Source organism: Macrobrachium nipponense, chromosome 26 (genome assembly GCF_015104395.2).
Source record: "Macrobrachium nipponense isolate FS-2020 chromosome 26, ASM1510439v2, whole genome shotgun sequence".
In the NCBI taxonomy this organism is placed as follows: Eukaryota; Metazoa; Arthropoda; class Malacostraca; order Decapoda; family Palaemonidae; genus Macrobrachium; species Macrobrachium nipponense.
In genome coordinates, this window is record NC_087215.1 from 41,925,976 (window position 1) to 41,948,335 (window position 22,360).

General features: G+C 37.3%; 1 protein-coding gene across 1 annotated transcript in view; it reads left to right on the forward strand.

Moving 5' to 3' along the window:
* The window catches only part of LOC135199648 (translation factor Guf1, mitochondrial-like), a 324,533-nt gene that overhangs the window by 222,056 nt on the left and 80,117 nt on the right, over positions 1-22,360 (forward strand). Inside the window, exon 8 of the mRNA XM_064227805.1 lies at positions 12,346-12,472. Within this exon, the coding sequence (XP_064083875.1) occupies positions 12,346-12,472 (127 nt within the window). The remainder of the gene's footprint in view (positions 1-12,345; positions 12,473-22,360) is intronic.

Sequence of the window (22,360 nt, forward strand, 5' to 3'; positions counted from 1 at the left end):
AATTACCTTTCCCCCTTTTATGAAATATCCAGAGGAAAAGTTAACCTATTCCTTCATCAGACTGTAAGGACCTTGAAGAAAAATAGGAAAATAACAAGGAAAGTAATCTAGGTCTAATTGTAAATGATGAGAAAAACTTCATCTAAGAAAGAGGATGTTATAGGGACAAAATAGGAAACATCTGTGAAAAACTCTTAATATCAGTTTGGACTCTCTTCACCTTGTCACACAATCACAGCTCATTGCTTATATTATGTTACTGTGGGTTTGCCTTTACACTGACGTGCATGTGATGTTTTCTTACTTATAACCTGTGATTCCTAATTTAAACAAATTTATTGAGTTCAAGAACTTGAACATGATGTGTGTATTCATGCTGTGCTTTTGCTTCACTCGACAAAAGTTTCCAATGAACCATAAGCCTGTACATCAGCCCTACTTTAGTTGTTTCATATCTTTAACTAATGAAACTTCACACTAAGACTTGAGAAGCCAAGAGCCTTGAATTCCAACAGGCAATTCAAACAAAATCAGTTAAAACTTTGGGAAAGGGGCTAAAAGACATTTACAACCCAAATCTTCTATTGTTTGGCAAGAAATCATCCTTATATGTATTGGGATGCACAGTTAACTTTGCAAATAGAGAATTTTTGCATGCAAGAGATTCAGTTGTAACAGTAATACCCTCATGCGGTACTATGAATTCCTCTTCTCCCATAATTGCTATTCTTATTCTAACATTAGCAGATATATACTTCTTGTTGGATAAATGATGAACTATAGTGAATGGTCTGATACTTCATTGTAGTGCCATGCAATAGTTCTTTTATTAGACATTTTGGATGCAGTGGCATACTAAATGGGGGGTGGGGGTTGATTGTCCGCCCTGGGTGACAGCTTGATGGGGGGTGTCATAAAGGCTCATAGATTAAATCCAATTCCTCCATTTGATGTTTCCAATTATTATTATTATTATTATTATTATTATTATTATTATTATTATTATTATTATATTATTATTATTATTATTATTATTATTATGCGACTCAGAAGACACCTGGAGGCCGCCAAAATCACGACTGAAGAAGCAAACACTTGGATGATCTTATAGTTTCTCAAGTTCATTGTCAAATGGGCTTTGCCATGCCAAATTTATCTCTGCGAATGAGACTCTTTTTAACAATTTGTGTATCAGTAGCCTCATGTGAAAGAAGTTACTCTATGCTAAAGCTTATAAACGAATTTATTCTTTCGATCAACCAATGGAGTCCTAAGCTATAATTTCTATAGAAAATGAATGTTAAGAATATTAATTATGATGATGTAATCGACAAGTTTGGTGCTGCTAAGGCACGTAGAATGAGGGTGTAAAATTTGTCTTATTTAGTAAATCAGAAGGAGAATATTTAGCTTCATTTAAAGATGCTTTCTTTTACATTGATATCTTCTCTGTTGCAAAACAAAATTTGTTTTAGTTATGATTATGGTTTTATCTAGCCCACAGTATGCATGTATTACAAGTGGCTAAGAATGAAATGTCAATGTACTATTATTGTTTAAGTATTACAAGATACCAACCCAAAAGAAGCTATATATTCATTCCTTATCAAAATTCTCAAGTTATTAGGCTGGTGGGGGGAGGGGGTTACAAAGGAATATTAGCCTGGAATAAGCCGGCCTGGGGTCCAAATAACCTAGGAACGCCTCTGTTTGGATGGAAAGTAGTTAGAATATATGTATTGTGCAAGAGACAGACTTGTACTGAAGTAACAGTGCTACGTGAATGATTATTGAAATGAATTAGTAAAATGAGTCAAATGTTTAAAGATTGTAAAGTTTGTGGAATCTGATGTCATAATAGATTATTTATTCATTGCTCTGTGACTGGTGAAATAAATTTCTATAGAACAAGTAGTAACAGTATAAATGGCTTTATAGGGGGGTTAGTGTTGAACCAGGTCAGGTTGGTCATTTAGAAGTGAATAGATTTTAAAAGTAATTTGAAGTTTGCTAATGGGCTGCAGAAGCAAGGGACAGAGCACTGCCTAGAGAAAACAAAGCCATAAGATCATTGCCTAGTCCCCCCTTTCCTCATATGTGAGACCTTGACCATGGGGAATGAGGCCGTAGATATTGATGGCTCAGCAGGTAGACACAATGTGTCCCCTGAAACCCCTGCATCCCTAGTTCACAGTAACATCAAGGTCCTGTGCCAGTAAAACTACCACAACCTGAGTGATGCTTGAACTTGGGACCCAGAGAGTGTTTTACTGTTGATATAAATAAGTAGTTTGCCTGATTAAAGGAATGTGGACAAAGTAATTTAGCAACATTGAGAGTATGTAGAATGACTGCTTGTTGCCTGGAATGAAGAAGGATTTGACTGGAAGGGCTCAGTATTTTGGAAGTGATGTATAGTCCATGAAAGACAAGTAAGTGACTGTTAATGCTTCTGTGTAATTGTATGAAGCAGTTGTATCTGTGGAACTTTTATGCATACCAACATAATTTACTACATCCATTCAAGAAGTCATTTTAACAATTTGAACATTGTAATCTCTCCAAGATGAGTTAAAAGCCCCAGGTTATCAAAAATATCAAACCAATGGAGAAATTCAGGGAAGTTTTCATTAAGAAATAATCAAAGAATTGGATGGGAGTGGAGAAAAATGCATTAGGGACACTTAATTTGACCAAGTTACAGGATTCTTACTGAACTACAGTATGCTTACAAGATCAGCCAAGGCAATTAAAGAATGAGTGTGATCAGCTGATGAAGACTGGGAGGTGAATGAAGAAGAAACAAGGAGTGAATCATGTTTGAAGCTTGGGAAGGAAAAGAGGTAGACTGGAAAGTTTCACTGCTGGAGCACAGAAAAAAGTATTCAAGGAATGGAACCCTGAGGAGCACCAGTATGGATGGAGAAGGGAGCAGATTTGCATTGTCAGCAGTGAATAAATGGAAATAAGCTTAAAGAGGGAAAGAGTGAAGCCATAAGTTGAAGGTTTAGCTGATGGAGTTTTTTGCTGGACTTCTAAATGTCTTGAAGATGTTAACCCTCTTACGCGAAGCCCTAAAAATCAAAATCGCTCCTGTATGCCGGCGCCGGTTTGGAGTGAGCGGAAAAAAAAAATAATTTTTCAAAAAATCACAGCGCACTTAGTTTTGAAGATTAAGAGTTCATTTTTGGCTCATTTTTTTTTCCATTGCCTGAAGTTTAGTATGCAATCATCAGAAATGAAAAATAATATCATTATCATATGTAAATAATGCGATATATGGTAGCGAAAAAAAAAATTCATAGATAATTGTATTCAAATCACGCTGTGCAAAAAACGGTCAAAGCTAACGAGTTACTTTTTTTTCGTTGTATTGTACACTAAATTGCAATCCTTTTGATATATAATACATAGTAAAACAATAAAATCAACACCGGAAAAATATTTATCACAAAATGATGTACGAATTCGTAACGCGCGGACGTAAAAAAATGTTATTTTCAAAAATTCACCGTAATTCTAAATATTGTTCTAGAGACTTCCAATTTGTTTCAAAATTAAGACAAATGATTGAATATTACGATACTGTAAGAGTTTTAGATTAGAATTGCAGATTTCGACCATTTCGGACGAGTTAAATTTGACCGAATGTCGAAATTTTTATATATATATTTTTTATATGCACATATTTCGGAGATGGAAAAAGCTACAACCTTCAATTATTTTTTATTGTATTTTTCATGAATTTGCGCACATTTTGATATATGAAACTCTATAAAAAGGCTAATATGAAAAGGAGCAAATATTAGGATAATGCGATGTACGTATTTCGGAGACTTGCGGCCGCGAATCGGCGCGCGTAGTGAAGGTAAATATATTTTTCAAAAATTCACAATAAATCACAATATTGTTTTAGAGACTTCAAAATTTGTTTCAAAATGAAGAAAAATGACGGAATATTACTAGGCCGTAAGAGTTTTAGCTTACAATTGCGTTTTTCAACTATTTCGGTAGAGTCAAATTTGACCGAACGTGGTTTTTTTTTCTATTTATCGTGATTTATATGCAAATATTTCGAAAAAAGAGAAAAGCTACAACCTTCAATCATTTTAGATGTATTCTACATGAAATTGCGCACATTTTCATATATAAAACTTTATGTAACAGCTAATTTTAAATGGTGCAAATATTTCGACAATCGCACAAAAAATTCTGATTTTTTCGGAAGAGTTACCGCGCGAACGTAAGGAAAATTTTTTTTTTTTCATAAATTCACCATAAATCGAAATATTGTGCTAGAGACTTCCAAGTCGTTGCAAAATGAAGGTAAATGATTGAATATTACTAGAATATAAGAGTTTTAGCTTACAATTGCGTTTTTCGACCATTTCGGTAGAGTCAAAGTTGACCGAAATTTGAAATTTTGCACTTAACGTTATTTATATGAAAATATTTCGAAACTGATAAAAGCTACAACCATGGGTTGTTGTTTTAGTTGTATGTGCCATGAAATTGCGCACATTTTAATATATAAAACTTTATGTAACGGCAAATTTAAAAGGGTTGCAAACATTAGGACAATCGCACGAAAAAATTTATCGGAAGAGTTATCGCACGAACGTAAGGAAAAAGTTTTTTCATAAATTCACCATAAATCGAAATATTGTTGGCTAGAGACGTCAAAATTTGTTTCAAAATGAAGGCAAATGATTGAATATTACTATAATATAAGAGTTTTAGCTTACAATTGCGTTTCTCGGCCATTTCTGTAGAGTCAAAAGTTGACTGAAGGTTGAAATTTTTGCACTTATCGTTATTTTTATGAAAATATCTCAAAACTGATAAAAGCTACAATCATTAGTATTTTTTTGTTGTATTTTACATGAAATTGCACACATTTTCATATATAATACTTCATGTAAAGGATAATTTAAAATGGTGCAAAAATTATGTCAAAGTGACAAAATAATTCAGAGATGTGTCACTGATACTTTTTAGTGTGATAAGAAAGAAATTCGCGCTTGGCCGCTGCGTAGCGATTGTAAACAAACAACGCCTTGATCCCTGAACTCCCAGCATCCCCAAGGAACGTGATACAAAAGTTTTCGGCTGGTAGGCCTATAAGTATTTTTCCGCGAATTTTGACTCGACGTTTAATACGTCCAATCGGCGTAAGAGGTTAATAATGGTGACAAATGATTCTGTGAAGTCTTACAAAGAAGATCACATCAGTGATATAAGAAATGATGCCAGTAGATCTCACCCTATGTCAAAAAAGAATACAAAATGTATAAAACAAAATTAAGAAATACGTATTTAAACAAAACATATATAAATGTAAGTCTCTGCTTCTTCCTTGTTTATTCTTTTTTATTACTAGCAATATGCATTACATGCTTCAGGTATTTTTCTCTGTTATTGCATTTTTTAAACAACATCTTACTTATCAGATGTTTTGGGGGTCAGGCCTTCAGGTAAGAAGCAAAATTTTAAGAGTAACAAAAGGCCCCACAATGTAGCCTACACTTGAAGATTCAAGATAGTAGTCCACAGTCAAACATATACAGCACTCCCTTTTGATTTCTAGCCTAAGCTGTTATGTTGGCAATTTTCTTGATTTTTTAAAATTAAAGCCAATGTTTGCTAAGGAAGCTTATTTACAATGCTTTCATGACTAATATATATAACATGTATTTTTAATGTAGATATATCTCATAATATTGTAGAATATAAATTTTATATATAACACATCCATGTCTTCACAAACCCCTTATTTTTTACATAGCTTAATCATGCATCACATGCAATTCCTGGACACTTTTATCCATTAGATAGGGAAAAAGTTTATGAAAGGTGGTTCGTGTAGATTATGCTCACACACTTAAGTTCCCATTAATCTAAGGTAGTTTACAGAATTATTGTTTGTGTTCTTGCCAACCGATTAACCTTAAAACATTCCCAACCTTGATGGAACATTAAATTTTCTTCAGTAGCACAAAAAGTATTTTGTTCATACGCAAACAAACCTTCGGTCTTAACATAGGATCATTTCTAGCGCCTAGCTGGATCTGGTTAAATCGCAGATGAAAGCAAGGAATCTTGTGAGATCTGGCAATGCGTGCGTATATCGGGTGAAGAGTGGTCAAGGACCATGCACCTATGCCACCGCATCAGTCTTTTCTTTACTGCCTGGGCAAGAGTTGTGTTTGACCTCTCTCAGCCTGTACCCGGTTCATTGCCCATTTCAATTGTGTTTAGTGTGTGTGTGTGTGTGATGTTATTATGGCTTCCTCTGCTCCTTCTCGGCCTTGTCAATGTATGTGCCCCGGAACTTCAGGTTTTCCGTGTTCTCGTTTTTTGGCTTCAGCTGCAACCAACCCTCACATCACATGTAGTAGGTGTCGCTCTAATGTTTGTACAATAACGAATCCTTGCACGGAATGCCGTGCGTGGCCCAAAGAGCAGTGGAAGTTGTTTTATAGCAAGAGGGAGCTTCGTAGGGTTTCTACTCTTCCTTTGTGGAAGGATTTTTCTTCTCCTCTTCCGGATGCTTCGTCTCCTGCTGCGGTCACACCCCATAGTAGTGTTATGCTTTGTCCCCATTCTTTTCTTCCATTGATTTGTTGTTGGAAGTATTGGGAGGCCCTCAGGTTGAATTTTGTAATGTCGCCCCTTCTTCAGGAGTTAATTTGATTCCTGAGAGGGAGGAGGCTTTTTCATCATTATCTTTTATTGCGGAGTCGGAGGCGTCCAAGATGGCAGCGCTTTGGGAGTCGATGGCCCTACGGGGTTCTCCGTCCTTGGAGGGTTTGTTGACACACTTCACGGATGCTCGCTACCCCCCTCCTCCTGGCCTCGTCTTCGTTGGTAGCCAAGGTCAGTGATTTTGTATTGCTCTGCCAGTGACAGTTGCCGCTTCCTTGAGTTAGAGGGAAGCTGTGGCGTCAGCCCCACTAGTGATGTCACGTGGTCAGTTACGACGGGGGTTCCGTTCTTAAGACGCGTCGTAACCCGAAAATCGTCGTAAGCCGGAACGACGTTCTTGAAAACATGTCCACAGGGAAAATTTCACTACTAATTTGCAATTTTTCTTAGGGCTGTATCTAAAATTATCACTAATTTACTTTTTTTCATGTGCAACACTGTGTATTCACAAATTACTGTATATTTTCATTAAAATACAAGAGAGAGAGAGAGAGAGAAATAACTCCTTAGGTTTCAATAGATTGAAATGAACGTCTGTAGGCAACTTTTTCCCCCTCCCATAAATACATATATTTCTCCAGAGAGAGAAAGAGAGGACTGTGCAATTATGTTTGTCTGTCTATCAATTCTTTTGCTGAGGAGCGAGAGAGATAAAAGGAAGAAATAGAAACACCAAATGTATGACAAGTATCTTGTGGGAGAGAGAGAAAGAGAGAGAGAGAGAGAGAGAGAGAGGAGAGAGAGAGAGAGAGAGAGAGAGAGAGACGAGAGAGAGAGAGAGAGAAGAGAGAGAGAGTTGTCCTTACAGTATTTAAAAGAGAGAAAATGGAATGATTATTGTATTTAAAATACAGTAGTACCTCGAGATACGAAAGGCTCTACTTACGAAAAACTCGAGATACGAAAGCCAATGTGAAAAATTTTACTGCTCTACATACGAAAAGTTTTCAAGATACGAAAGGTTGTTGCGTGAAATTCCCGAGATTCGCCCGGACCACCGAGAACAATTTTAAAACTCCCGCGCCGCAACTGAGTAAAACTCGCCACCATCCTCCCGCTCTCCCATTGGTTCCTGATGCTAGTCATCCCATAAGGTCCTGCTCTCCTATTGGTCAGCCTCTACCCTTCTGCTTTAAGTATTCTATTGGTAAAAGGTTGCTGTAAATGGAAAAACTTATTATGCAATAATTTAATAAAAAAAAAAAAAAAACATTAGGTAAAGATAGAATAAAGAATAGAAATGAATGGTTATTATACTGTTTGGTAGTTTCAGTAGTTGAAGAGAGATAATGAAAATTTATGGCTTACTGTGTAAAAGTGATTGCTTGGCGATCGTTCGATACTCGTAAGTGCTGGATGTAAACAGACGTTTGGAAGCTTTTTTTTTTTGTTTATTATAGTTAATGGTTACTATAATTATTTGAAATGAGTACATGCAATACATTTAATAAAAAGAATTGTGAATTAGATATCATAAAATATAAAATAAATCAGACTCAACAAATACGTAATTTTAGAATTAATTCTTCTCTTTTTATTATTACGTTACGTATACGTATGTTTCATTATAGCTGTCAGTAACTCGGTATCTCCATTAGGTAAAGATAGAATAAAGAATAGAAATGATGGTTATTATACTGTTTGGTGGTTTCATTAGTTGAAGAGAGATACTAATGACAATTTATGGCTTACTGTGTGCTGTGAGGAAAAATGATTGCTTGGCGCTCGTTCGATTCTCGTAAGACGGGTAAGAGCTGAATGTAAACAATTGATTGGAAGGTTTGTTTTTGTTTGTTTGTGTATTATAGTTAATGATTAATTAATAATTATTTGAAATGAGTACATACTGATTATTTATACATTTTATTGGCATATTCTAAGCTTTTAGCTCCTAGGTTTAGATGTCAGAATCATAGACTAGGCTACAGTAGCAACCGCTAACATAGGCTAGGCTTATTGATAAGGGACATATGCTAAAGTCCTAATATATGCAGTAAAAATGGGGTGAACATTGCATGCAGATGAAATATTTACTCAGTATGTTACAGTATTTTGCCTTTTTGGAGTCATATTTCTTCCGTCGTAACCCTAGAACATGTGTTTTTAGGCCTGGAAATGTAATTTACTGGGGTGTTTTGGAGGGCTTGGAACGGATTAGCCATTTTACATGTAAAATGTGTTCCAAGATACGAAAAAATCATGATACGAAGGCCGTATCGGACGGATTAATTTCGTATCTCGATGGTACCACTGTACTCAGATAGAATTTTGTACCTTATAGTATTATTATTGAATAATATTAATGATAAACTTATTACATACACGTCCATGAAACTGATCTCATCTCAGTAAGAGAGAGAGAGAGAGAGAGAGAGAGAGACGAGAGGAGAGAGAGAGAGAGAGAGAGAGAGAGAGAGATTACATAAAACCATAAATTCGTTGACCATTGTATGGCATTGTTAAGCTTGAGTGTCACTCGAGTTGAGGTGGGGGAAATTGATACAGAAAAAGACAAAGGGAAGAATTTTCTTTTGAAATTAGTTATCGTATTATTACTACTTCTATTATATTATTATTATCATTATTATTATTATTTGAAAATATAATAAACACGTGCATCTACCATAAAAATTCTCTATCTCAGTAAGAAAGAGGAATTATCCTTACAAGTGAAATGGAAAGGTCATTTTCATCTCTTTAAAATACGACCATTATGAATTTTGTAATTAAAGTTTTATTACTTATTATTATTATTATTATTATTATTATATTATTAAATAACTGAAATTATCAATAAACATTTTACATACTAGTACCATAAAAAATTTATTTCATCTCGGTCAAGAGAGAGAGGATGAGAGAGATGAGAGAGACGAGGAAGTACAGATTGATGCCGGAGAGATGCTGAGAGAGAGAAAGAGAGAGAGAGACAGGAGGCGGTTATCTCTTCATGTTTATAATCGCTTCCAGCGTAAAGAGATGGGGAGGGAGTTACCAAGGTCTTTTTTTTTTAAATTGGTATGACACATTATTATCTTGTGTGGCAAAAGAGAGAGAGAGAGAGAGAGAGAGAGAAGAGACGAGATAGAGAGAGAGAGAGAGAGACGAGAGAGAGAGAGAGAGAGAGAGAGAGAGAGAGATAACCTTAATTAAAAGTGACATGGATAGATTAGTACTTATTGTATTTCTTTAATATACTATCACATGAATTTGTAATTACAGTTATTATTATTATTATTAAACCAAACAAAAACTTCTTTCAGTTTTCTTCTGACGATTGAAAAAGAAACCCACAAATTCAATTTGTAACTTGTTTAACTTTCTAAGTATTTACATTAAGTTTTACTCCACACTCGAGTACTTTCAGGCCCTTCTGTGGCCCATTTCTCAAGAGATGTTTGGGATGTTAGCCTGGGCAAGGCAAGGCCCAGCAGTCTTCTGGAACTTCTTCTCGTTGTGCTGTCATTTATGCGATGGCTGTTCTGGTTTTCTTGAGAGTTGCCAATCCCCTCTTGTCGCTCTGATATCCTGAGCTGATGGTCAATGGGATTCACCCTTGTGGTAAGGTGTGGTCACCGAAAGTCTGTTGGGCAGGAAACCTAATCTCCAGGTCAGCAGGGTCAATCTTAGCTTCTTTTAATATCAAAGCTCGGCTTATGGGATCTTCTGAGGTAAAACCTTTGTTTCCTTCAATTACTTTGATCTCTCTGATAAGCGCACCTTCTACTAAAAAAAAAAAAAAAAAAAAAAAAAAAAAAAAAAAAAATTAGTCACAGGAGGGTAGTAGAAGGTGCGCTTATCAGAGAGATCAAAGTAATTGAAGGAAACAAAGGTTTTACCTCAGAAGATCCCATAAGCCGAGCTTTGATATTAAAAGAAGCTAAGATTGACCTGCTGACCTGGAGATTAGGTTTCCTGCCCAACAGACTTTCGGTGACCACACCCTTACCACAAGGGTGAATCCCATTGACCATCAGCTCAGGATATCAGAGCGACAAGAGGGGATTGGCAATCTCAAGAAAACCAAAACAGCCATCGCATAAATGACAGCACAACGAGAAGAAGTTCCAGAAGACTGCTGGGCCTTGACCCAGGCTAACATCCCAAACATCTCTTGAGAATGGGCCACAGAAGGGCCTGAAAGTACTCGAGTGTGGAGTAAAAACTTAATGTAAATACTTAGAAGTAAACAAGTTACAAATTGAATTTGTGGGTTCTTTTTCAATTATTATTTATTATTATTATTATTATTATTATTATTATTATTATTATTATTTGAAAGTATTAAAAACAAATAGTACAAGTACATAAAAAATCTCGAGTCTCAGTAAATGAGAGAGAGAGAGAGAGAGAAGGAGAGAGAGAGAGAGAGAGAGAGAGAGAGGAGAGAGAGAGAGCGAGAGAGAGAGAGAGAGAGAGAAATGTCAGAGGCCACGTGATTGCAACACTGCTGCTCTCCCCCAGCTCTTTTCCCCCTCCTGGCTGTCACAGAACTTGATATATAGCTGACAGTTTTAGTACCTGGATCTCGAAAAAGGTTACTGGAAGTTACTTCAAGAAGACTGGGATTTCCTTCATTCTTCCATAATTTTTTAAATATAAGCTAAAAATCTACTAATTCACTATGGTATTTTCTTTAATGAATTGATATTATTGCTGTATAAATTAATATTAATATTTGAAAATAGTAAATCATATATTTATCATACTAAAAAACATACATCTTTGTAGTATAGAGAGAGAGAGAGAGAAGAAGACGAGAGAGAGAGACGAGAGAGAGAGAAGAGAGAGAGAAACTGTGCTAAACTATAAAGGATTCGTATCTTATCATAGTATGTGTTTTTTTAAAAAGCGTCGTAAACTCGGACGCGTCGGAAGCGTCAGCGTCGTAACCCAGGGCGGATTTTTCAATGAATATTTAAGAAAAAGCGTCGTAACCTCGGAACGTCGTAAGCCGGACCCGTCGTAACCTCGGAACGTCGTAAGCCGGACCCGTCGTAACCCGGGGACCGCCTGTACTTACCAAATTTTTACATAATCACAGCCCTCCCTCCTCCCCACAGATGGACGTTGCATCTCAACGAATTGACAGTAGTTAGCTCAGCATTACCTGGTATTTCCGAAAGTGGGCGGGACCTGTATCACCTACACGAAAGATGGTAGCTTCACCACTGCTAGGAAATTTGAATTTTTGACTGCCAGGTAAGAAAGCTTACAGCTATGTAATTGTTTGGTAAGTATATGTAAAACTTATTTTATTATAAAAATATATACATTAACGAAAGTAAAAATATATACATTAACGAAAGTGAAATTATAACTATTTCTCCTTGAAAAGATAAATGTGATTTGTTTTTATTTTCCTGATAGCAGCAGTTTTAGTTATGTACTACCATAAATTTTTGTTATTGGTTCAACACATTTTATATATTATTTCCTTGGTGATCCACTCCAACATTATTTAATGTCAAATTTTATTCTGGAAAAAATTACTTTTGAAGATACTCCACCATTACTGTTGAAGTTTACAGCATTAGCCTAATTACATACTATAAACTGTGGACATTGTATAATTTACATCTGCTTCTGGATATTGTAACCATAATTGAAAACATGGAAATTACAATTGTTCTTTTACAGTGCAGCTCTTGGTCAGGGTTGGAGACTTGGATTCTTAGGACTACTTCACATGGATGTTTTTAATCAGCGGTTAGAACAAGAACATGGAGCTCAAGTTGTTATAACCACACCTTCTGTTCCTTACAAGGTATGGCATTTTGCTACTTATTGTGAGTCAAACATTGCATTTTTTATAACATATTGCACACTAGTGTTTGTATCAGAATCTTGGCTTTAAGCACCATACTTAGGTTTAGTTTGTGTTGTCACCTGTTTACTTGCATTTGTCAAAGATGACAATGATTCTGTTTAATCAGGCGTTGAGAGAAACTCCTTTTGGTAGGTATAACAATCCTGTTTGTCACCAATGCCCATCTGTAATGGAAGTTTATGGCTTTCAAGACATATTTCTGGGTTCGACCTGTGTTCGCCGGTGAAAAATCCCTGTAGCTCATTTTTCAAGTATAAATATATCCTAAATATTGCAACGGCTCTCTCTAAGAGAGGGATTTTGGAAAGGAATCCTCTAATTGGCAGAAGGCCTGTGAGTAGTGGCTTCCACTTCGCCCCTTTACTTATACCGACGCCCTTTGGGTGCTCGCGCTGAGGGTAGTAACTTCAACATACCATGCTAGTTTTTTCTCTGGTATATTTAGGATATATTTATACTTGAAAAATGAGCTACAGGGATTTTTCACCGGACCACACAGGTCTTCCCCCAGAAATAGATTTTTCCTTCGTCAAAATCCCTTTTGTGTTCTTGCTCACATTTCTTTGTTTAACAGTTGCTTTAAATCTTACCTTGAATATTGCAAGGTATTACATCAAGATCAAATCTTAATTTAAAATAAAAAATAGCAACAAATACTGTACTTGACTGTTGCAGAAAACTAGTTTCTGTTTTGAGATAAACCATTCTACTTACATAACTTAATGCCTCCTTCAAGAACTATTGCAAAGATGCATCTGGCATCATCACTTCAATAATCATAGAACTTTTCTGTTAAAGGTTGATTTTTAAAACCCATGGGTTTATGTACCTTTCAGTCTCTTGGGCATTTTGCAGTACAGGCAGTCCCCGGGTTACGACGGGGGTTCCGTTCTTGAGACACGTAACCTGAAAAGCGTCGTGTAAGCCGGAACATCATAAAAAATCCTAAGAAAACCTTACTTTTAATGCTTTGGGTGCATTATAAACTCTGTAAACTGCATTCTTATTGCATTTTTTATTAAAAAAATCTTCAAATATTGATTACTTTGCATTTTTGGTGTCATATTTCTTCTGCCAGATCAGTGTTGGAGGTGTCGTAACCCTGGAAATAATTTCTGATGAATATCATTGAAAAGCGCCTTAACCTCGGAATGTCGTAAGCCGAGCCCATCATAACCCGGGGACTGCCTGTATACTCCAAATTATACATCAGGTTCCAGCTCTTTTGCCTATTATCTTGAATTTGGGGTTTGTACTAAAGTGGAAATCTGGGAAACATTTCAATTGCAAGTGCTTTGGTAATGCATCTACTCCTTCATTCCCATACACTCTTATGTGTGCTCTCAATAATATGAGGCCATTGTAAGATTTTCAAAATCGTGGGGCTAATCAAATTAAAAGTACCAAGTGCCTGCAAATTTTTTTTTGAATTAGTAGATATGATAATTTCAATTTCTTTTTTCTTCGGTGGAAGCTGTGAACTCATAGCTTCCATCTCCTGTAAACTCAAATTCCAACTCCAGCACTGGATTTGAAGGCTTCAATAAAGAAAAAATTTAGAACCACTATCTTCTCCAAAGTATTCCATAAAAATTGGATGGGTTTCTACCTATTTTATTATTACTAAGACCAATAGAAAACTTGTTGCAAAATTTGACCTCTAACAGATTTTGAGGAGTTATTGATGCTTTGAAAGGAAACACTTCATTAATTTATATAGTCATGTTAAAATTCCTCACTACTATTTCACCCTAAACCACAATGTTGAAAATAGTAGGATGAGCCGTATAGTACCTGCAGTTGTTCTCACTAGTATTACCTGTGTTAAAAGTACCAGTGCCTAATGATGGACTGATGGTCATGATCCAGATTTCCAGCACCAACCAAGAGACATGGAATTGGCAATGATTTAAAGACCCATACAGCTAGTCTACTAACATCATAGTGCAAAAAAAAAAAACTTTCAAGTCCTTTCTGCACCCATATGAAAGCTTTATTAATATATTTACTGTATACGGTATTAAGGATATGGAGGAGTTATGGAGTTGCATTTGACAACGTCGTGAGAGAGAGAGAGAGAGAGAGAGAGAGAGGGGGGGCTGTAATTGCTGGATGGGTAGTTAACGATTGGATTGGCTGTTGGTGAGTTCTGGGTTGTCTGCTGGTGCTGTTAGAGATCAGAGTTCTGTGTTTTTGGTTAGATTTTTCATTCAGTCTTTAGTCAGAAGCTGTGAGAGACAGTAGTGTTGGCAGCATTTTAGTGAAGGCATTGATATTCAGCTGAGTTGTGTGTTTTTGTTGTTGTTTGGGTGTTGTTAAGTTAGTGTTGTTTGCCTAGAGTTGTTGTGCTTGTTCTGTTGCGATTTTTTGTGTTGTTTGTGCAGTGGTCTTTTGTTGTGTTGTTGAGTTTTGTTGTTATGTGTGAGGTTGGGGTTTTGCCACTTGTTTTTTTAGCTTGTGATCCCACCACATTATTTTTTGGCGCCCAAACAGGGACTGTTGGTGCGGCAGCTGCAGGGCAATTGGGGTAGTGAGAGTTGTGTGGTTGGTGGAGAAAGTGAGGACTTCCAAGTTCTACCACAGCCAGGCACAGCATTTGTCTGCAAGTAGAGGGGCATAAGCATGAGGCAGGGCACATGTGGGGCAAACTCTACTATCTGTTTTTCTCAGTCAAAAGGCCACTCAGGGGGAAATGAAATGACTGGGAAATTTACACAGCAGAAACTATTTCGTGGCTTTAATTCACTAGGGGAATGTTACTGGTATCACAGGGGAGTAATTACAGAATTGAGCCCAGATGGCGAAGGGGAATGAAACACTGCACAAGTTGCCTTAGAAAATGAAATGAAATACAGACAAAGATAAAACAATTCCCTGGTTGAAATGGAATTTCCCGTACAGTACCTTTAATGAGGATGCAGGATGTGTTCTTCTCTAAGTCGGGACACTATGGACTTTAAAAATATACTTGGGCTTCCTAAAGCATGGAAAAGCAGGCCCAGAGGGCGGGTTGTGGGCGGCGTCTGGTCAGGGCAAGAGCGCTGGCCTCTCCGAGGTCTGGTGTTCTTCTGAGGCCTTTCTCCTGGGTTCAAGGCCTTTTCAAGCTTTCTCCTGGATAGCTCCTCCCAGTATGCCTGCAGGGGATATTCTAAGCACCAATGGGAGAAGAGGATGGTTTTTCAAAAGAAAAAGGAGAATGGATTCCTCCAAAGTCGAAGGGGCAACTCGTATGGATTCATTAAACTTGGGTTAAAGATTATTTCTTTCATTATTTCTAGCTAATGTCTTGAACAATATATATATATATACATATACATATATATATATATATATATATATATATATATATATATATATATATATATATATATATATATATATATATATATATATATATATATATATATATATATATATATATATATATTACCCCCCCTCTATTCCCTAAACTACACAAACTGGGAACTCTTACCTGTTGCCAACGGTGCCCTGTCTGTAAGATGTCACGAGGCTTATTAAGACTGCGTAAATATACAAAAAATATCATTTATTTCCCAAAGCAATTGGTTATCCCAAAGAACAAAATGATTAACAAGTCATAATGGCAAATACCCAAATCTGCCCATAAAGAAAACCAATAAGATAACATTCTACCTTCCGGACTAAGGTTACACTCTCAAACCCCAAACAAGTCACACTGTCTAGTATTGGTCAATTAGAGAATCCCATTCCTAATCAACCATGGAATCGGACCCATCTGTAATAAAGATAATAGTTATATAGACACCACACGTCACTCTTTTCAAAGTATTTACGTAAAGAGAATATTTCCACCCACTTTCTCTCTCTTTTCCCAAAAAGGTAACAGATTTTTCTAAGTTTTTAAAGAACGTGTCTTACCTTTTCGATGGGCGTTCTCTCCTGACACTTAGGGGTAACCGCTTGTTCTCTCCTTTGCACAAAGAATGCGTCTTCCACAAGTACCCTGAACCAGTAGGCCTGTAATACGCGTACAAACGAATGCACATGCCTCGCAAACGGGGAACGACCTCTGAGACAAGTTGCTTGTTCAGCAAATACCATTCTCTCTCCGGTGAACTTTGCAGTGTACCACCCCTTGTCTCTAGGCAAGCAGAGCTATGTGACTTTATTATTATATAAAACACTTTAAACATATTATTAGCCATTCCCCCTCTTTCACCTCTTTAGAGGAGCTCGGCTACCCTAATGCTAGCACCCGCCTAGCTCTAGACACACAAGCGTCTTACAATATATATAAAACCAGAGGCTGGCTCAAAAAAGAAAATAATGCACTCCCGTCTCACACCATATCGGCAACTAATGCCCAATGTATCACTGTACCACATGACTTAGAGCCACCTCCGTTTGCCTGGAGAACTTGTGCTTCGTCGAATGCATAAAAGTTTAAGGACTCCAAGTACACAAATGGCGATCAGTATAGCGGCTAACATGATCATTACTATTGGTATAGTATAGCGGTCATCGAAAAAAAAAGGTTCATCTTCACCACTATCTTCGAGTGGCGGGACAGTAATGGACTCCACTGTAGGCGGGATTCGAAACCGCCTTATGGCTTCGTGAAGGTGTCGGTGAAACACCTTTATCGACGAGTTGTAGACACGCCGACTAAGTACCATGAAGAAGTCTGTAAGAATCCTGCAGGAACTGTCAAACAGCTGGGATCCCTGTAGAATGAGCGAATTGTTGTAGACTCAGGTCGAGTACGTAACCCAACTCGAAACAACTCAGCACGCGCCATTATCAGCGCACCTGCGACCCTCGTGAGTGTATCCAACACCCTCCGTCGCTAAACTGTAGATTCGACGTTTTCTACTGAAGTAAACGTGGTCACCACCCCGTTATTTCTATGCAAAGTGCTACTCGCACCCGCCTCATCGAAGACTGTAGACTCCTGGTTTATCCCAGAAATTATATCGAAGACATCTCATCCTTTGCCAAGGCAGTCCACAAAAATGCCCTTCGTGTGTAGACTGATCAATCAATCTTGGTCATGTAGAACGAGTCGTCTCCCTTGGCATCCTCACGTAGAATTGGGAATTCTCCAAAGTCATTGTGTGTCCGTATTTAAAGGTCTACATGGTCATAAAATAACTAAAGTCTTGTTTTACCCCACAAATTCGTCACTAATTAATATATTCAATCTACTAATCAAATATTAGAAAAAGAAAAATTCCTCGCTAAACCAAAAAATCTTTACCTACTGAATTCTCACAAAATAATCCCATATCTGACAAAACACACTATCGAAAGAGAACTCATAAAGTCTAACAGTAAAAACCCCTTTATGGTTATATATAACTAGCCTCCATAAAATAATAATGACGAACACCCCTTCTATCCAACCCACATACCCTGACAAATTATATCTTCTATCTAATAGATAAATGCTATTTAGAGCTTAACCCTCATTGCAACATCTCTCGTAAGAAAAGAAAAAGAAGAGAAAAAATAAATAAATAAATAAATAAATAAAAATAAGATAATACAACAATAGTAAGTGAACTTTCCCCTCCCCATTACACAGCGCACATAAGAGAAAAGAAAAAGAAAACCATCAGTTGTTTAATCATCTCGGACGACGTTAAGAAAGAAAAAAAAAACATATAATTCAACATCTTTTCCCAAAAAGGAATGTGTACCGTTACAGAATCTGCTAGCGCAGCAACCCTATCGACAAGAAGAAAAACAAAAAAAAAAAAAAAAAAAAAAAAAAAAAAAAAAAAAAAAAAAATCCCCTTATATGACACGTTCTCGTGAAATGTCATAATCGGCATCTCCGAAAACCGTGCAAATCCCCGAGTCATCAATTCCAAAGGGAAGGTTCGCAACCGGACTCCTTACAGCAACTTCAGCAAAAAAGAAACCCACCTATGAACACGTCAGGTGCTGAGCATTGCAGCATAATCAGAACTCGCGACGCTAGAAACTCATGATTCTCAAAAAAAAAATGTTTTAGTACTGATCTTCGTAAGCACACCCCCAGAACCATCTCATTATACATAAACCATCATCTTAATAATAAAACACAACTAGGTGACATAAATAATTCCTCTATTTAATTACTGACCCCACGCTAAAAAAAACCATCTCGTTTCTCAGCTAAAGCAAACATTTGCCGAAAAATATTAACCCCGAAATCTTACGCCAAAACGCCGCAGACTTACATACAATAAGAGAGAAAAACATTCGAAGGAAAACAAAGAAGAAGGAAAAAAAAAAAAAAAAAAAGAAAAAAAAAAAAAAAAAAAAAAATTTTCAAAGCCATTCTGTCATCAAATTACAAAAACAGATCACACAAGAAAAAAAAGGAAAAATGAATGCAATTGCGCGATCATATATTAATTGCCACAACCAATTCTTTTCAATTTCGAGATATGTGTTAGCTTCGACTGACCTGTTCGTTCATTTAAAACTACAAACCTATTCCAATTTTCTCTTCAATGACTTTAAAAGGACCTTCAAAACTTCGGGCCTAGTTGTAATTTAACTCATTTCTCACGTTAAGTTTTAAAATACCTTATCACGACATTGATCTTGGGATCAGATGATTTACTAATACTCTTTTGAACCATATCTCTGGTTGTGGACTCGAGATTACGGCTAAGACATGCGTGTCTCTCTCTCGCTGTGGATATCAGCGCTTCAACTGTATCCTCCCCCTGGTGAGGCGTAGTTAACAAATCAAATGTGCCTCGCGCTGGATAACAAACAAAGCTTCAAAGGGGACATTTTAATTGAATCGCTAACCATGGTGTTAATGCTATGTCTAACAACGTTAATATATCTGTCCCAATTTCTATCATTACCACCTACCGTTTTTCTGAGCGCTTCGAGCACTTTCCTGTTCGCTCGTTCGCACAACCCATTAGCCTCGGGTCTGTATGGAATAATTGTTACTTTCTGTATTCCCATGAATTCAGCTAAACACTCCAAGGTTTTGTTCACAAATTCCCTCCCATTGTCGGTTAATAGAACTTCGGGTGAACCGTATCTGCAAACGATACCATTGAAGAATGCTATTGCTACTTCTTCGGCTGTTTTATGCTTAAGTGTGGGAAAATTTCTACTATCCTTGTAAGTTCATCTATTATCACTAGCAAGTACTTGTCGCGTATCTAGACTCACAAAAATTCCCTAAGACGTCCATATGTATTCTCTGAAAAGGTTTACTCGGTATAGGATACGATCCTAAATTGCATGACGTTGTCCTAGCAGGCTTACATGCGTTGCACACCGCACAATTCCTTACGAAATTTTCCACATCTTTACCCATATTTTTCCAAATGTATTTAGCCCGAACCTCATCATAAGTTTTTTCTATTCCCAAGTGAGGACTACCGAACCTGCAATGAACTATATCTAAAACCACTGGAATTAAGACTTTCGGAATTACGATCTGTGTCGTATCTCCTTTACTTTCACTGGTTCTCAACTTATATTTAATTTTCCTAACCAACAGATTTCCTTCTAACTCCAAACCCGAAAAAGGCAAGCTATAACGTTTCTTGACTAATTCCCCTCTCAGAAATGCTTTCGCATCTGCTAAGACCTCGTCTTCATTTTGCTTTAGCTCTATGAGGGGTATATCCCATTGTATGGCTTCGTAGTGACCTGCGCGACTTGGAAACCTTCCACGTCATGAAAACTCCTGCTCAAACGTCCGCGACAACATTAAATTTGCCCTCTATATATTTGAGCTTTGCATCAAAATCTCTGATAGTTAGAAACCATCGAGCTCTTTTCGGGAGACAAATCGGGTTTATTAAAAAGATCAAGTAACGGTTTGTGGTCTGTAAGGACTTCTACTTTATTCCCCATCAGTAACATTTTAAAATGAACTAAGCTCGACACTATTGCAAAGGCTTCCTTATCTATGGTGGCCATGGACTTCTTGTTACTGCTTTTGTCCTGAACTTCCTGCTATAAAAAGCTATAGGATGAAATTTCCCATCAAACTTTTGCATAAGGCATGCACCAATGCCTTCCTGGCTTGCATCAGTCACTAATGTAAAAGGTTCCTTAAAATCTGGAAACTTCAAAACCGGGGGATTCATTAGCGCATCTTAAGCTTTGAAAACTCTCCGCCTGGGATTCCTTCCATTGAAATTGAACGTCTTCCCGCAACAACATCAGTTAGGGGAGCTGCTATGTTAGAAAACCCTTTTACGAACCTCCTGAAGAAACCGGCGATACCCAGGAATGACTTAATCTCTTTCTTTGATCTGGGGATGCGAAAATTCGCTATTGCTTTGACTTTATCGTCATTTACTCTAACCCCTTCCTTAGATATGACGTGACCTAGATATGTGATCTGCTTTTTCAAGAACGAACACTTGGCTAACTTGATTTTCAACCCCGCTAATTTAAGCCTCCTAAGTACTTCTGTAAGCACTTCAGGTGTTGCGCGATCGTGTCCGTTGCGATCAGGGTGTCATCCATATACACAAAAAACATTTTTGCCAATAACCCGTGCAAAACTGTGTTCACCAACCTGGTAAAAGTCATCGGACTGCCCGATAAACCGAAAGGCATTCGCGTAAATTCATAGTGTCCCTTGGGCACTGAAAAGGCGGTATATTCCTTGCTACTCTCGCTGAGAGGGACCTGTAAGAAAACCTTGCGCCCAAATCAATGAGCTATAAATATTATGTCCCCCAATTTCGACAAAAAGATCTGGTATGCACGCAACTGGGTAGCGGTCAGGGATCGTTTTCTCATTTAAACGTCTAAAATCGACGCATACACGGACCGAACCGTCTTTCTTAGGTACCGCTAACAAGGGAAAGTTGTAAGGAGACACACTGGGTCTAATGATTCCTTCTTCTTCCATCTATTAACTTCTTTCTCTACTGTTCTCTGATTTTGAAAGGTATGCGATATGCAGGAATATAAATAGGTTTTGTGTTGCTCTCCAAATTTACCTTATGCTCTAAGACATTAGTCAACCCTAATTTATCACCTTGCAAGGCTACCGTATCCCCAAATTCCGCCAAGAGCCCGCTTATCGCTTCAACGTGTTCGCTATAATCCGCATTAGCCAAATGTTCACTAAATGTTTGTTTCCTTGATTGTATTTCTGCCTCCGAAAACTCAGGTTTCCCCTCTACGATAGCCACAGAACCGCTATCGCATTTCCAATCATGGAAGTCTACTATATATGTTATTTTTCTGGTATCTCCTAACTGTATCATTACAGTTTAATAGATCCACCCACGTAACCCCATTCTTGGATACACTGTTCACCGATGCCGTGCTAACAACTCCCCTGAGCTTTTCACTGTTTTCAATAACACACACATCTGTGGTTTTCTCATCCTTCAATTAACTTTTACCAAAACCTTGAACCTGGTAGTAACATAATGTCTTCAAATAAAACACCTCTATATTTGTGGTAGTATCTCCCCTTGCCACCGCCCCATACAAATTACCACCCTCAGTATTATCCCCAGCATTGTTAGTATCAGAAACAACATCCATATTAGTATCATCACCAGTATTGTTAGTATCATTGTTACCACTATGAACTCTGATAGAACTCCCGTAATCATCTCCCAGATCACCAACGTGTGTTTTAACATTACCTTTCCCCATAACACTCGTATCACCGCAATTAATACCACCGAGCACCTCTCCTCTTTCAATAACCTCCATGTCCTCCATTTCTTATTCACGTCCTCATATGGTATGAGGTAATTCATTTTCCCGATTGTTATCCCATTAGCACCCGCATGGATCGAAATCTTGTGTCTTCTACAAGCAGGATGACCCAACAAGATTTTATTA